General features: G+C 48.3%; 1 protein-coding gene across 7 annotated transcripts in view; it reads right to left on the bottom strand.

Annotated features, from left to right (window-relative positions):
- Window positions 1-17,711, bottom strand: part of LOC147225523 (discs large homolog 1-like protein) — an 84,397-nt gene that overhangs the window by 29,048 nt on the left and 37,638 nt on the right. For 6 of the 7 annotated variants that reach the window (XM_086161107.1, XM_086161110.1, XM_086161108.1 and 3 more), the window contains 8 exons: window positions 8,154-8,207; window positions 5,776-5,826; window positions 5,177-5,301; window positions 4,252-4,421; window positions 3,854-3,990; window positions 2,717-2,861; window positions 2,471-2,603; window positions 105-261 (listed from right to left, as the gene is read on the bottom strand). In XM_086161107.1, the coding sequence (XP_086017233.1) occupies window positions 105-261; window positions 2,471-2,603; window positions 2,717-2,861; window positions 3,854-3,990; window positions 4,252-4,421; window positions 5,177-5,301; window positions 5,776-5,826; window positions 8,154-8,207 (972 nt within the window). Of the gene's footprint in view, window positions 1-104; window positions 262-2,470; window positions 2,604-2,716; window positions 2,862-3,853; window positions 3,991-4,251; window positions 4,422-5,176; window positions 5,302-5,775; window positions 5,827-8,153; window positions 8,208-12,775; window positions 13,781-17,711 lie in introns of those variants that run through there. The other variant, XM_086161106.1, reaches the window with a different exon arrangement.

Genomic DNA, 17,711 nt, shown 5'->3' with positions numbered 1-17,711 from the left:
AGGAAATGACATCATGGAAGGTCTCCTTTCGATGCTGCAGAAACATCTCGCCAAGTGCAAGGTGTCCAGGGTTAGGAGAACACCAGGATCGTCGGCGCTCGTACCGAGAGGATGCGATCTCCTTTGTGTAGTTCACCGCACAGGTCGGCTGGACCTCCGGCCAGAATGAAGGAGATGAAGATGCCTTCGCCATCCTCCCCTCCCACGATGTTGAAACCCAGACCTGTGGACCCCCGCTGGAGCACCACCCGCCGGGGCTCCCTGGGCATGGAAAAACACACACACACACACACACACACACACACACACACACAGAAATTGTTAGCCAGGTGAGTGTCAGCTAGCTGAAGGTTCAGAGACGTCTGACTGGCAGTCCACACCCTCCGCACCTTGTTTGTTTGTTTGTTTAAAAAGTTTATTAGGACAGTGTAAAATTACATTAAGCACAGAGGCAGAGATGTTTGTACCAGATTGTAGCTCATAGCTAATTTCCATCCGTAGTCCTGGGAAGACAATGCAAATATAAAACTGTACAAATAGACAATATATATAAAATATACAAATAGGCACTAAAATAACTATACACGATATAAACAGGCTTTAAAATAAGTAAAATCCAAGTTGAAAGTGATAGTGTTGTGTTGTCAGATTTTATCCAGAAGGGTAACATCTGATGGCGAAATACCCGTCTGGTATTGTTAGTGTGAACATGTTTGGTGCTCCAGAATCCATTTTTTAACGGCCCGTGCAAAGGTGTGAAAAATCAGTAATGTTCTTTTCATGACTTTCTTTTAGGAAGATTGCAGTCTCTTCTAGACACCGATCTTAACACTTGACTTGTGAGTCGGGAGCGAGGCTTGATGTAGGTCTTAAGAGAAGGTCAGCGGCGTTATGGTAGATTTTGTGGACCGGATGGATATCAGAGTACCTGAGCACCCTCTGCACCTTCTCCCTGTGCTTCTTGAGTAGCTTCATCGGTGGACGCGGTTTTCCGATCTGATGGAACCGTCTGAAGGAGCAGGACGGCGTCCTTCCAAGAAACAATGAGCTGATCGTCCAACTCCAGTACGATCAGGAGACAAAACGTTTCACCGGTTTAGCGTTTTAAATCCAAATTGTCTCCGTGCGAGGACGAGCATGTTCATCGGGGATGCTTTTCGCTTCTATACAAATTTTTCTGATTTCTGTCATCTCTCTGGAGCTGCTCAGCCCGCGTCCCGCTGGAGACGTTGGCTCCTGGGCGCCGAAGAGGAGCGAAGGTGCTACGGCAGAACATCCAGCAGGGGTCAGCGTTGCACCGCCTGGTTTTCCGTTTCTTCTCCTCAACCTTCTCCGCACGTTCAGCCGAACGTCTCTTCATTTGCGATCGGAGCCTGGGCTAAATCACTGTTTGGACGAGATGACGATTTTAGCGTAGTAAATCACTCCTGTCGTCCTAACGTCTCCATCCTTGCGGAGCGGCGTCCGGCGGGGGAACCGGCAGGTGTCGAAAGCTTGGAATTATCCGGTTGTGAAGTGAGAGGTCACATGGAGGATTGGCAGGAGAGGAATTTCACGGCTAACTTTATGATCTACGTGTCTATTTACATTTGTGAATGAACTTTGTCGATCTGCCGAATAACCGTGTCAAGGAGGCCTAAGAGTGCGTCGGATGTTTGCGTGAGATCTGACGTCATCCGATCGCCTTCTGAAAGAAACACCTCTTTTATGACGCCCTTTGTGATCTCAGAGATCAGTGACTCCGCAACACACACATTCGTGTCTGTGGATGTGTGTGTTGTGGAGCCGACGTGTTTTTGCTGAGCGGATGAAGGACGAGGGAGCGGAAATTCCTCCGAGAGGGAACGAGTTACAGGACGGGCGGCGACGGAACAGAGAAAGAAGGCAGCAAAGGGAAAAGGGCAAAAGTCAAAAAGACCATTCTGCGGTCGGTCCGCGGCTTATCAGATTTATTAGAACCAAATCGTTCTGATTGGCCCGAAGGATTATGACGAAATGAGTCATATTCTGGTAACCACGGTGACGCCAGCTGAATGACGAGGGCTGTGATAGGATGTAATCCTTCCATTAAAATGGATTAAAGACAGTAGAGCAGCACTGAGATTGTATGAGAATGTGTGTGTGTTCATATGTGGCCTGAGTTTACATGCCAGATGAAAATTCGGACGGCCATCTGCCTCTCACTGCTCAACACACAGACACACACACACACACACACACACACACACACACAGGACAGGGCCGGACAGAGGTCAGACTGTGTATTTTGGCTTCTAGAGAACAGCGAGATGTCCAGGATGTGGTGAAACTCAGATATTGGAGGTAAAAAGGCCCCAGAATGGATCCTTCCAGCTGCAGATGAAGCAACTCCGATAGCCAGACTTCCTATCGCGCCACTTCGATTTCACCGGTGAGCTTTTGGGATCCGCATCCGCGGAGGTCGACGCGGATGTTTGGTATCGGGACTCACCTCGGCACGTCTTCGTCCGCGGCGGTCGCCCTGGGCATGGGCGAGTATCTGGGCGTGGTCAGCGGGGCGGGGCTCACTGATTGGCTGCCGCTCATGTACGGGCTAATATGGTTATCTTGGTGTGGGGAGTAGGCTGCAATGACACACATACACACACAACTTATCACGTCGCTGTTTGTGAAAAAAAAAGAGTCGCAAGTTGAATCCCGAGGTAGCGCTAGCTCCGCCCTCCACCTCGCCGCTCACCGTTGGTGATATCCGGCGGGGGGAAGTTGTCGTTGATGAAGAGGGAGGTGTGTTTGGTCACTCGAAGGTAGACGACATCCGGGGTGGATTTCAAAGCGGCCACCGCCTCCTCGTGGGTGACCTCCTCCAGGCAGGAGCTGTTCACCTGGAAACGGAGGAGGGGCGTTCAGCCTGAGATCGGCGCAGGCCTGAGATCTGTCGCCGTAATGTAATCGAACGGAGGAGATGATGGGATTATGTTGCTTATATTTTTGTTTCTGAAGGAGGCCGCAGATGTGTTAAATCACTTTAAAGGGCCGGGATAAAGAGCAGAAGAGGAGCAACTAATACATTTATACTCCTCTCAGATTCTCCCCGTTCATCGTAATGGGCCGAGGAGGAGGAGGAGGAGCTGATACCTTCAAACCCAATCACAACGGGCTTCTGGAAACCAAAGCCTGGTTTTTCCTCCCAATATTATTGACAGGTTATTGAATAATCACTCTTCTGCTGTTGTTGAGGGAGATTCATTTCCCTTTTCAGCAGGATGGGGGCCGTGCGACGCCTTCATCTGGCCTCGGCTGTTGACTTTAACTCCAGTGCGTCTTCGTCCTCCGTTCTGGTTCGTCGCCCGGTCCGCGTTTCCATCGGGTTTCCATGGTAACCACTCCTGGCGCTCCTCCGGAGTGCGCAGAGCTCGTCGGACAGGCACGAGAACAACGGAGGAGGACGGTAACTTTTCTTTCCAAGGACATTTTGTTTGAAGGATTTTAATTTTTTAAAAACCAGGAACTGCAAACAACTACTCCTCACACTATTGATGATCACTGATCAATTTGTTTAGTGATCGGCGGGATGTGAGTCTAAGCCTGCGAAAAAAAAAGCTCCGGCAGGGCTGAGCCACACCATGTCACCATGATACAATAAAATTGAATAAAAATTGAATAAAATGATGGACCGGTGAGATTTTCAGGAGAGCAAAGAAAGAAAACCGAAAGGTTGCCAAGAATCGACAGGCCGAAGTCAACGCGACGCCACGGCGACCGTTTCGGCCGGAGATGCGGGGGATCCCGGGCTTCGGCCGATGAAGTCCAAACGAAAACCGCGATGCGTCGCAACGGCGGGTCCGAGCGGCAGGATGAAAGAGATGCTTCTTACAGCGACCAGCTTGTCCCCGATCTGCAGCCGTCCGTCTTTGTGCGCGGCCCCTCCTTCGATGATTTTGGTCACGTAGATGCCGTTGTCGCCGGGGACGTGCTGGTTCCCGACCCCGCCGGCGATGCTGAATCCCAGACCTGCGGGCAGAGAACGCCATGTTGACCTTCATTAGCGTTCCTCACGCGGCATCTTCTGCACATGACATCAGCCGATAATTATAGAAAAGAACAGATTTTGGATGATTTTCAAATGATATTTTTCATCTAATCATTTCTCTGCCAGGCTCCGTGATATTTTGATGAGGAGGTGGAGAGATGGCAGCCGCAGCCAGCCTTTCTGAGAGTCGTTACTTTCAACTCCAAACTCTCCCACGCGTCGCCCCCACAGGATCTCCTCACCTTTGGGTCCTTTCACCAACTTGATATCCATGACCCGTTCGGCGATGCTCCTCTTCCTCCGTATGCAAAGTCTGACCAGACCTCCGGCCTCCTTCAGCGCCTCCACGGCCCCGCTGTGGGTCACCTCCCGCACGTCGGTCTCGTTCACGCGCACGATGCAGTCGTTCACCCTGGGGAGAAAAGCCACGTGCAAATTTGGACTGGAGCGGACACGCGAACTGCGACATGGACTTGACTTGAGCTGCGCTGATGATTGAGCTGCCCCCGATCAGGTAAGGCACCAAGTTAGGCAATGCAGTGTGTGTGTGTGTGTGTGTGTGTGTGTGTGTGTACGTATGTGTACGTTTTTGTCTTAAAAAAACAAACAAAAAAAAACAAAAAAAAAAAACTAACCCCAGCTTACTGTTCTGTATATTTCCTGTGCATCTTGTATTTGCAAGTGTTATTTGCAGTGCTTATGTCCTCTATTGTAAGTCGCTTTGAATAAAAGCGTCTACCAAATGTAATGTTAATGTAAAAAGGATAAATTACGCTCTACACTTCATCTCTCGATAGCACTGCCGCCTTATCGTTGTCTTTCGACGTGCTTTCGCTTTCGGTTCATTGACCTGCATGTGTCCGTCACCGCACACTGCCCACGGAGCGGTACTTCCACCCACAACCACCAATACTGCTAATACTGCCAGTGATATCATATATAATTATATACGATATATAATATAAAAAATGTGTGATCGTAATCACGCTGTTCTTGTTTATGTTTCTGGATTCATCTCCTGTCTGACGGAGGAAGTGAAAATGAACTCAGCAGCAGAGAGCTGCTTGAATTACTTTGTTGGCATCAAACAAACTTCGCTCACACTGCGTGTGTGTGTGTGTGTGTGTGTGTGTGTGTGTGTGTGTGTGTGTGTGTGTGTGTGTGTACCTGAGTCGTCCATTCTGAGCGGCAGCCCCCCCGGGAATAATCTTGGTGATAAAGATGGATGGATCTTCGCCAATGTGGGGGTTATCAGTCCCTCCTGCAATACTGAAACCCAGGCCTGAGTTACCCTGCAGACACACACACACACACACACACAGACATTAAAAGCTACAAATATGAACAACATTGATATTGACCGATATGAAATTGAAGACTTGTTATGGACACTTGAAGGGGGAAAAGCCCAGTTGTAATTCAGCTTCCTGTCACAAACCCTGAACACACACGAGGCAGCGTTTGAATGAAGTTGGGTTTTCAGTGTTATTCAGTCCAAAAAGGAAAAAGATATATTATGTTTCACTGCATAAAATTTGCATCGATAAAGCTGTGACGTATTTTTCTGCTACTCATAAACCATCTGTGCAGAAAGTTGGGACGAGGGGAGGAGAGGATGGAACAGGTGAGACCCGAGTGTGGCCTAAAGTGCACAAGGCCTGTATTGCAGGTTCAGAAAGAACGTGCATACTACAACGAAGGGTCTGTTGAAAACCCAAATTCTGGATTTTTCCATGCTGTAGATGTTTGTGTGTGTGAGGTTTTACCCGCTCCAGCGCGATCTCCTCGTACTCATAGTCCGCTTCGGTTCCGTTGACCTGGAGGACGAGAGGAGCAGAGCGAACGCAATGAGGCTCGTATCTGATCTCATTCTACACGGGAAAGTGTTTTCACTGAAATCATCTCCTCTGATCGGCGGTCGGGCTACGTGCACGCAATCTGCACACATGAAGGTGGTCACATGTTGTGCTGTGAAGGAAGCTTCTGCACACCTCCTGAGCCCATGGAGGGCATGTTGTATTTCACACGCATCCCAGGAGTGCACGGAGAAACATGCACGCACGTACACGCGCACACTCGCGCGGTCGAGTGGCATCCCAATGGCCCATGTAATCCCCTTGGCTGTAATCTGTGTCTGTGCAGTCAGATTAGTTGAGATTTTGAATTTGTGCAGTTTCAGACCGAGGTCCCCTCCTCCCCGGGCAGCGGCGTACAGTATGTGTGCCGTCACCACTCTGGGCTGCGGCGCTTTTCCGTGTCGCACGGTGAAAAACGCCGCTCCGTCTCTTCCGAGCTGCGCTTAAAAACAAGCAAATGTTTTCCCGGACTGACGCCCCGGCGCCGTCCCCTCACGCCGCTTGGTCAAATCCCTTCTCCGTTCAGAAGGTCAGACACGGTCGCCCCGAGGATGACTTCTCAGAGGGAACCTTCCTGTAACTCTCTCTACAAAACAAAAAAACCTTTGCATGAAAACATAAATAAGTAAATAATGGCGTGAGAGCGGCGCCCCCCTCGCTGAGTTTGATTCCCGGCAGCCCTGCGTGGAGTAATTCCACATTAATTACATAATAAACTTATCTAACCAGCACAGACTCCCTGTGGCAGCTGGTGACCAGTGAAGTGACATCTGGATGCATCTGATTCTTCACTGGGCGTTCTGTCTCCAACTAAGACGCTGTGATCATTTCTGGACCGGTGTGTGTGTGTGTGTGTGTGTGTGTGAGGCCGGTCATCAGAGGAGACGCGACCCCGACCGCCCGTGCAGATACGGCGGTGGACGGCGGCGGGTCGAGGCCTCGCCGACTTTAAAACACTCAGACCAGTTTGAGACCCGGAATAAGAGAATGGCGAGTGAAGGGAGGGGTGTTATATTTAGATATCACTCAATGACGCAACACTTTAGAGTATTACAATGCCTAAAAGAATATTTATGGCTCAAGTTTTATAGACATTTTAAAATTCTGGAGATGATATTTTTCAAAAAGACCCAACACACACACACACACACACACACACACACACACATATATATCTATATATAGATACATCCCTCGCTATAACGCGGTTTACTTCTCACGGTTTCATTACTTCACGGATTTGCATCGTGTATTGTGTTCTGCATTCTGATTGGCTAAAAAGTCACTCGTACGTAAAACAGCTTGCCAAATTTACATGACGTACATGCAAATTCTCTTGCAATTTCGAGTTTCTCTAAAAACCCATAATGTTGACAAAACGCTCTGGACCGACAAAAGCACCTGCGGCAGGGCTTAAAAGGCAGCGGAAGATGCTATCTATCGCAGATAAAGTTAAACTTCTGGACATGCTAAGGGAAGGTAAAAGCTATGCGGCTGTAGGTCGGCATTACGGAATTTATGAATCTTCCGCTCCTTTCATAAAGAAGGAAGAAAAAAACATAAGGACGACAGCAGCGATAAGTTTCGTAGCAGCAATAAGGTCGCGGTGGGCGGTGCTAATCTCCGCAATTTGAAGCCTTCTGTTCACTTTGATGGTTAAAATTATTATTTGACAGTACAGTACAGAAGTTATTTGTTGAAAAAAACATTTCTAAAGTACAGTACTTTTATTTGTGTAACAAATGATTGAGTCTGTAAAATGGTTTGTTCTTTCTTTTCAATGTATATATGTATTTAATTGTATAATAATTGTAAAAAAAAAAAAAAAGGTTTCTATTTCACGGATTTTGCCTATCACGGGTTCTTTTTGGAACGTAACCCCCGCGAAAAACAAGGGTATACTGTATATACATATCTATATATATAGAGAGAGAGATATATAGAGGTCTAAGACAAAGACTGTCCAAAGAGAAGAGTAGGGGTAACAAACTGTCATTTAAGACAGCATTAATGATTACAGTTTATATTTAAAGTTACATTAATGTTACGCAGCTGTTTAATTTTAAAGTTTCTCCCCATATCCCTTTGCAACTGTCCCTCCTCTACTCCTCTCATCTCCCCCAGGAAATAATGGTCTTGGTCCAAAGTGCGTTCGATGTGCTGCGACCTGATTGGTTCGGCCGCGTCCCTCCCGACGCCACTACTTTGTATCACGCCATGGTATCTCTCCTGGGTGAGCTGAGGGCCTTCAGCTGAGAAGAAGCCGTCTCGGCGTTAGTAGTACTCACGTAGGGGGGGGTGTCCAGGCTGTCCGTGTTGACCACCACTGGAGGGGGGTTGGCCTGCAACAGGAAACACAGATCCATATTAGACGTCATTTACAAACAGCTGTGGCCGATTCTGGCCAGGACGACATCATGCACACACACACACACACACGTAAGCGCTCACACACAGCACCGTGATCGCCGTGACGAATACTCACTCGTCTCATGTTTTGGTACAGCATGTTGAGAACATCTGCTACAGATCACCGACATGAAGCGAGTGCATTGGTCACATGACCTGCTTTGGCCCTCACACGGACCGCTTTACTGCTCCGCATCCCCGGCCACGCACACGCCGCCGCTACGCCGCATCTCCCGGTGCTCAGTCGGTGCAACGCGCAGGATTCCGCCGTTCGAAACGCATCCCAACGAGCCCGTGGGAAACAAAAGGGAATTGTCACTACCACGAACGCCTCGTCTTTCTCCTCGTATCCGCAGCGCGAGCTTCGGCCCCCATGCCCGTCCCGCCTACGCCTCCTCCGCCGTTCTCATTTCGCTCCCTCCGCGCTCAGTGCTCGGCGGCCCGCCGTCGCCGGGTCTCCCGCAAAAGCGGCCATAAGCGAGACGGTAATTGGAGGGCAGTCTCCGGCTCGCCTCTCGCTCCGCGGCCCCCGCCAAAGACGTAAAGGCACGGCCAGCGCCCGAGCATCAAGCGCGCCACCGATCCAAACGGACAGTCCGCACACACTTTGCAAAGTCAGTGTCCCACAGAGCAACAGCAGCATCTATCCCTCCCCGCTAATCTCCATCGCTCTCATCCAACCCTTTCCCATTCCTTTATCTACTCTCTCTCTCTCTCACACACACACACACACTCATATTATCTCTCTCCAACGTGCATCCAACTGTCTGTCAGTCATGCTGAATGGATGCTTGATCCCACATGGGAACAGAAAGAGAGAGGATCAGGGGGATTAAAGGTATAGTGGGAGGAGTCGAATCTGCCGGCTGAACAACAAAACAGAGCCGAGGAGCCGAGGGTGCAGGAGATGCTGAGGAGCAGAAGGTGCTAAACCCCAAAAACAGACTTGAAAGTAACAAGAGGCCTGAAATACATGGGGTTAGAACATGGATACAGTGGTGACTGGGAGGACGCACTGACAGGGACAGCTGACAGGCTCTGTGTGTGTGTGTGTGTGTGTGTGTGTGTGTGTGTGTGTGGAGTTCATAATGCTATATAAACAGAAAACATCACAATTATTCTGATCATTGGAAGTATAGCAGTAATGTTAGAAAAAGGTTGAAAGTAAGTGTTTGATGGCAGACTGGCAGGTGTGTTCAGTTCGAGCAGGTAAAAAAAAAAAAAAAAGACCCGCTTGATGGGGAAGATGAAATCCCGAATTAAAACGTTAGCGGCAGACGTCGCGGTAAGCGAGCGCAGTGTTTCCAGGTCAAAGGTTACAGAGTTGGAGAGTCTGCAGAAGACGCTGAGGAGGCCATGGTCCCTTTAAGGAGACAAGGAGCCGCCAGGTGAGAAGATGGAATAAAGCGGTGAAGGACCCAAAGTGAGATTTTAAGGGATATGAATTGTAATCTCCACACCATCTTCATTAAGAGGTCTCATTAAACCGTTTATCGAAGCAGCTTGGACGGGTAAACCTACAGCAGATGCTTCTTTGTAAAAAAAAAAAAACACAAAGATTTCTGGAGTTGTGTGTTCAGATGATTATTGCTTTCATTTTTGTCGAGAAAAAATCAAAATAAAAGATGTTGTCCGTAAAGGCCCCCTTAAGGTTTCCCCGCCTGAGCTGAATATCCTGCACCCACTGGAACACGAAGTGGATCCGAAGAGCTTGGAACTGGTATCTGGCTTTTTCATATGCTTCGTCTGAACCGCATGCTCCAGTGTGTGTGTGTGTGTGTGTGTGTGTGTGTGTGTGTGTGTGTGTGTGTCATTCACAAAGCAACAAATCCAGTCAGTCGGCTGGTGATTCCATTGACACGCCAGGTCAGACGGCATGCTTATGTAACATCAATAGTTGTGTTGTCTGTGATTGTGTGTGTGTGTGTGTGTGTGTGTGTGTGTGAAGTGTCTATTGCTGCAGGAAAATGGCTTCAGCAGAAAGATTCTAAAGCAAGTTTCAATGATGTCGTTGTACTGAAGTGCTGAATGGCGGCATCGGGGTCTGTCTTTGTTGCAGATTCTCAAAAAACCTGAAACAGGTTTTTTTTAGCCCTTTAGTTCAGTTTTTTAACGTCGGGGGCGAGTCTGCCGCCCTCCGTGAGGTGGTCTCAGACAGAAGCACAAATCCTGAGTGGACCGTGAGCAGCGTTGAAGAGCTAGCGTGAATTTCAATCGTGCGGTTTGATTAAATACAACTCCATTCTCTCCAGAGGCGACTAAGAATTGTTCCTTCCTAGAAATGAACTTCACATAACGAATTCACATTAACCTTTTCCAAAAAGCGACTATCAATTTAGTAAATCTTGTGTTATCGTCTGAAAGGGTCACACAGTTCCTCTTTCAAAGTCAAAACAGCATTTAATATTTGGAGGAATTAGCCGCGTCCGCACCCGACGCACTCCGGCCTGCTGATGACGCCTTGGTCAAACTCAGACTGGAGGATTCAGAAAACACCAATCGACATCCTCCCGGCCAGCACCCTCATCCAACAGCGCATAAAAACAAAAGCCAGAAACCAGCGTTCGGCGGCAGACTCACATCCCCGTCTAGACCGCCGAACACCACCGGGGAAGACACGGACAGAGAGAACGTCACGAAGTCCCGCAACAAGTAGATTTCGAGAACGCTGAATGCCGACCCAAACCTAACCCGAGGTTATATTTCATATCAAATCAACTCATGACAGCAAGTTCGGGCGCACGTGCCGGTCGTTTCCACGGCAGGACCTTTGAGGAACTTCTCTGGATCCAGGCTCACAGTGTTATGTTCACTTGGCACCTTTAGCTTACGATACGCAATTCGATTTGGCTGACTTGAACAAAACTTTTTTTTATCAAGCAGAGTACTAAGCAGATAAACTTAATATGACGAATGAACTAATGAGACCGGTCATGATTTAATCACATCAAAGTTGCTATGTTAATCCCTATAATCAGGCTATCGCTAGCCGTCATCTCCGATTCCAGATTCAAAGCGTTTATTTTCCGGACAATGCCGTCCAACAGCGCAGATACGTCCAGATACGTGTCACAAATAAATCATCACAAACTGCAGAGGGACCAACAGCCGACCTACATCTGATCGATTATCTCTCCACACAGTCCACTCATAGTGACATTGACGACATTGGAGTAGAGTTTCCAATCCATCGCTCGTGTCTCCAGAGACGCACGTGTCTTCTGGCCTTGTTTTAGTCAATATGATGGCATCTTATCAGCGGATCCTAGGCTTTTACGGCGTTACTTGTGTCGCGGCTGCGAACCTAACAAAGAAGAGAGAAGCGAGCGGCGACCAGATTAGGAGGCAAACAACTGGACTCCTTCGGCGCGCATGGTATGATTTGTAGTGTTCATAATCTGCTCGGCAAACATGTGTGTAACAGCTTTAGATCCTGGCATTTCAGATAACCTTCAGACCCTCTGAGAATTAGAAATAGAAAGTAATTCTCCGAGCCAGGATTGTGTCTGTCTGACAGCAGGCTGCCGGGATTCCAACGCAAAGAGTGGTTTGAGGAAGATCAAATCAGTGTTAGATTGACGGCCACATGAGGTCTAAGAGTGGACAGGAATACAAACACTTGGGCTTTTTTCCAAAAAATTTGATGGCTTATCAAATGAGTCCAGGTCTTTTGAGTCAGAAGGATAAGTTGCGTGAGGAAAACGTCAACGACGGTGATCCATGTCGTGGATTATAGACGCAACAATAGGAACGCAATTTGTTTTTCTCACCCTAAAAATCTTATATAACATCCGATCGGTCGTCTATTCCAAGAACCGCTTGGTAACCCCATCACACCATCATATCCAAGCATTTAACCTTCGTGCGATCGTAACATTGTGTTTATTCCCCTTGTCCTACAGGTCAAAAATGACCCATAAGACAATCTTTGTACCCCAGTGGTGTACAGCCCACATGGAAACATAAACAGAAAAAAGGTATCACTTTTTCTAATTATGGGGTCTCTTTAGGAAAAGTCATAAAATTTCAAGTTGGAAAAAAAATAGGTTAAGGTGTTTTTTCTACAGCTAAACATGGTAGTGGGTCACTTTTGACCCGCAAGACAGCACAAGGGTTAATCGGAAGTATGGGACTAATAACTGAACTGAAAGTGTCAGACTTAATGATCCACAGCGACTCGGAGATCCCCACAAGGTCCAAGGCCGAGGACAGCGGACGGGCCGAATGGCGCTGCGATGCTTTGCTTGATTTCCTGCGCATCTCACTTATTCGAAGTTGGAGAAAAACTCGCTCCATCACACATAGAGGCTTGGAGAACATCTCCATCCTCTGAAAGAGGTCGAGTCAGGCTACTCAGGACTTTCAAGCATCATCTCATACTGAATGAGGGAAAATCAGGAGGTCAGAACTTCAGCTTCGGAAGTTATCGATCGACTAAAATAAAACAGGGATCGGCCTCGGTTGCAAGGTGGTTTTTCTCTGTTCGGCCGCGACCACCTACCTGCACGTGGGCTTGAATGTGCGGAAAGTGCTGCACGAGCGGCAAATGTGGGGGAGCTTCCACCGAGTGCGCGGTCCAGATATACGTGTCGTTGGGCCAAGGCCGGCACGCGGACTTTCCCTTGGCTTTGCTCTTGGTGGGGGTCTTCGTCATGCTGTCCTTCAGGTTTGGGAACTTGGCTCTAGAACTCCTGGTGGCCAGGCTGGTGGGCAACGTGCTCCATCCATAACCGCCCAGTGCCGAGCACAGAGGGAGCTGCGGCGAGTGGAACGGGTGGATGGACAGGGACTGTGAGGAGTGAGGGAGAGGAGGAGGACACGGGTGGTGATGGTACTGCTGGAACAACGGCTGGTGACCGGGATGGGAATGCACTTGCTGTTGCTGATGGATCTGGTGCGCGGACGGGGAGGACAGCAGGCAGCTGGGGGAGGATGGAAGGTGATGAGATTGCTGGTTTTGACAGAGATGCTGCAAATGATGTTGGCTCGGGGAGAGGCGGATCTGCTGGTGGCTCGGAGAGAGGTGGATCTGCTGGTGGCTCGGAGAGAGGTGGATCTGCTGGTGGCTCGGGGAGAGGCGGATCTGCTGGTGGCTCGGAGAGAGGTGGATCTGCTGGTGGCTCGGAGAGAGGCGGATCTGCTGGTGGCTCGGAGAGTGTAGTAGATTATCGGGAGCCTGGTGATGAACTGGAGATGGTGGTGCTATGTGGTAGTAGCTCGGTGAAGGGGATGGAGGAAGATGCTTCGGCGAGTGGCAGCCATGTGTCCCCGAATGAGGATGCTGCTTCGGCGAGTGCAGCTTCTGATTTGTCTGAGCGTGCAGGAAGTTCGGATTCTGTTTGGAGTGCGAGTGGCTCTTGCCTGACTTGACTTTCGATTTGCCAGATTTGCCCTTCGGTGAGGCGACGCTGTGCTTCTTCGGGCTACAACAGAATTCATGGCTGTGGAAATAAGTGGTCATCGCTAATGAGATAAATGAATATGACAGTGTTGCAAACGGATCCTGCAGTCCTCCTTTATCTTCCTCCCCGCTCACCACATCTTTGCCTTTAGAGCGATCACAAAGGCGAGTAGCTAGTCAGAATCACTTTTGTCCTCGTTATGTAGGTCATGCTTTTCCAGAGAAAAAACAATTCTTCTTTCAGTCCAGATCCAAAGTTTGTGCTGGCTTTCTTCCACTGTGTCTTTGCAATATATCTGAGTGGTACCTCAGAAATGCACTCCCTCCTTTGCAGGGACTGCCTACATTACTTCTCATCGGTCAACAGCGGCGTTTGTAAACTCCAAAAACATCTAAATGTCCTCTTTGAGCGTAACATCTAGTACTTGTCCTCTTAGAAACAACATACTCGTCCCAGAAGAAGCAAGAGTACACTTGATGAAGTGAGCCTCCCTGAACTGTCCGTTTGTCGCAAAGGTCTTTCTTCTCATAAAGGATGGGAGTCGCTCCCAGCCTTCCAACGGATGACCGCTCGCTCTCGCTTCAAGATCCTTCCCACCGAAGCGGTCGGTATCTCAGGGTATCTCTGCGTATCTCATCGTACCCGTTAAGATGCCGCGCTCTCCATGCTGGTGTCTGAACTCGCCGTTTCCCTTTCTAGAAGATTTCATTACATTCGGATTCCGAAGAGGAAACAAAAATCGAAGTGACGACGGGAAGAAGTCCTTCACATCTTTACGTTAAAGAATTCAAGCCAGTCAAAGTCCAAGAGTCAAGAGTGCTGGTCTTCTCCTTCGTTTTCCCATCCGATCTGTCTCTGTGTCCAAAAGGACTTCATTCTTGGACGCACATCTATGGCCATGTCTCTTTCCAGAGCCCCGTCTTATCCTTCTGTGCTGCCTCCCTCTCCCTCTCCCTCCCCCCCTCTCTCGCTGCCTTTCTGGGACTGGCCAATTAGGGGCTTTCCTGGACTCCTGCACATGACAGCAGCCAGGCATGACTAATCGACAGGCGTCCAGGACCAGGGATACGCCACTCGGAGCGCTCGCTCGGAGCGCGTGCGGGTACAATGGGCGGAGAGCTGCGATTGGTGGAGAGCGGCCCCCGCCATCAACCTTTGTCTGCTTCTTTTAAGCATCACACGGCAGGCCGGCTCGGCCGGAGTACATTCTGAGGGATGTGGTAGGTTTTGTGTACGTCTGTGTGCTTCGGCCTACTTTTTGGGCGAAATGTGCAAGCGTGAGTGTATCTGACAAAAGACACAAACTCCAAACCCGATAGCTTACACTTCCACGTTCCTTTGCGTGGTTGTATTTCAAAACGTTCGAACCCGTACCCGTGTCAAACATTTAATCCAAGCCTCTGTCTGCAGCGTGGAGCCGGTACCGCGAACAAACACAAATGTGGACATCGCCTCTCGGACGCCGAAAGACTTAGATTAACCCCCGACAAACAAATGATTCCTGATTTCCTTTTTTACTCCTTCTATTAAAATTAGACACGATCCTGTAAGTCATCGCCCGGTGTTCGGAGGGGCAGCGAGTATAAATGAGATCAAATTTACAGGAATATGGTTCTTAAACTTCTGTAATGCAATTAAAAAAACAAAAATTATTTTTCCATGATATTCTAATATTTTGAGATAGGATTTTTGAGTCTTCTTGAGACGTTAGCCATAATCAGCAATATTAAAATAATAAAAGGCTTGCAATATTTCAGTTGATTCGTGATGAATCCAGAATGTATGGCATTTTTGTTTTTGTAATTGCATTACGGAAGATAAAGAACTTTTATTCTAATTTTCTGAGACAGTCCTGTATATAAAAATGGAAACATATGGCTGCTGCCTAACTTTGGGAGTGTCCTTCACAAATGGACTGAACCAACACAACGTTTGAGTATATCAGTGTTTTTACTGTAATGGAAAATTATCAACTGCCGTACTGGTTGTATTTCTCACTCGACTATCTTATATGGACCTGAAAACCGAACGTACTTTTCCTTCACACCTTCTACTCACGTGACACAAAGTTTACAAGATGCCCAGCAACACCGCATTCAACATGCACACGAAGAAAATAGGCCTCTAGTTTTGAAGTGAAACCCCGTTTACCTCCGGTTTACCTTCTGGCTTCCTGCAGCTGGTATTTAAGAAGGAAAAAGGAGCCGACGCTGGTTTCTACAAGAGCTGACCGGAAACACACATCATCTGGAAATGGCCACGAGCTGCAACTCCATAATGTCAGCTAATATGTGGGACGAGATGCCTCAGAGGTGGGGGGGGCTAACACACAAAGTGATGAAGAGCGGGTGAGTTTGGCTGGGATAAGAGAAAGGCTGTTACAGCCCTTCAGTGTGTTCGCATGTGTGTGTGTGTGTGTATGTGTGAGACGATGTGTATTCCCTGGGTAAAGTGCTGCTAGCGCTTCAGGCTAACCGCTCCATCAGAAGAGGATGAGCACAGAGAATAGGCTGTTAGCATCGCAGCGTTAAATGCACCATATATGGCTAGAAGGTGGCGTGGCGTGGCGGGGGTGTATGAATAGACAAATGAGACAGAGGAAGATGAAAACAAGAAATAAAATAAGAAAAAGAAGGAGAGGGGGTGGATCTTCTGCAGCAGAGGGGCAGTCACGTTCAGAAAATGACAACCGATAAATGCTGAGTATATGAGGAAAAGTATACATGTAGAAAATGCACAGTAAGATTAGGGACGTGTGTGTGTGTGTGTGTGTGTGTGTGTGTGTGTGTATGAGAGAGAGAGCGAGTGAGAGAATGTGTGTGAGTGTGTGTTAATGAGTACACCGTAGAAATTCATGCTAAGCCAGACTTGTCAGAAAGAATCCTTGGGAAATGCATGGAAATAGTGAATGCTGTGTTGACGTCACTGCAGAAAAAGAAGGCGCATTTATTGGCGGCGGACCACCCTGGTTCCACGGGATCAGGGTCAGTGGATTCAAACGCTAAACGCTTTTCTCTAAGATGGCCATCCTTTGTGGGCCCTTGATGAAAAGACAAGTTAAAAAGTCCACTTTGCCTCCTTCTCCCGGTGAAAGCCCGGTTCTGGATCTTCTACTTAGCTAATGCTCTTCGCAGGTTCGTCCCACGGAGATCCTTCAGACCAGGCTGAGATACTGAGAGCTGCCAGCAGGAGGCTCACACTCGAACCCATGCAAGAGTGACGGATGACCTCAACACACAGACCTGGGAGTGGAGCTACGATCGTAGTAAAAACAATAATAATAATCGTAATAAATGCCCGGCGGTGAGCAGCGAGAGCATCCAAGATGTGATAAATATTGGAACGTTGGTGTCAGCTTTCCTTTCATTTTCTTCTTCTCTGATAAGTCAGCTTTCTGACTTTAAGACTTTTCAGACTGCTTTTGAAGCACTTTAAAAATTTTATAGGCAATTTTCTCGCTTTTTTTTTTTTTTTTTTTAAATACTATTTCTTGCTGTGTTTTTCCTGGAGTAACCAACAAACCTCTCCTGTGACTTTAGGATGCATTCATTGGCTTCAGATTAAAGCGATGACTAATTTTGAATGCTAAAAATGAATAAAATAATAATACATTTTTTTATTTTGCGTCACACACGGCCTCTGTCTGCACCGGAACGAGGAATTGACTCTTCAGACCGAGGCGACCCGGAGGAGGAGGAGAACTAAATGCAGACGTGACGGTAACAGATGATGAAAGCGCTGCACTCCCCAGCTGACGGGGGGTTCGCGGCCCAAGGTCCACGCTGCGATTTATCACACCAGCACTGCGACTAAATAAATCAGCACATGGAGCCGGCCGTGATTAGAGCCGTGATTTGTGTGCGATCGGCCATTGGTGGAGGCTCGTGGCATATTGTGAGAGGAGCGCCATCACTCAGGCCTCGCAGATATTATCTCCCGCTGCCTGGAAATAACATGCCTTTCAATTAAAGCTGCAGCGGCTCACAAATACATGGCAGCAGAAGTTGGGCGACATCAAAACACAGGAGTGATGTC

Source organism: Fistularia commersonii, chromosome 16, assembly GCF_037954325.1.
Source record: "Fistularia commersonii isolate RoL2024-O1a breed Wild chromosome 16, RoL_Fcom_v1.0, whole genome shotgun sequence".
Classification (NCBI taxonomy): Eukaryota; Metazoa; Chordata; class Actinopteri; order Syngnathiformes; family Fistulariidae; genus Fistularia; species Fistularia commersonii.
Note: the sequence above shows the minus strand (reverse complement) of the source record. Positions and strands in the feature narration are given on the sequence as shown.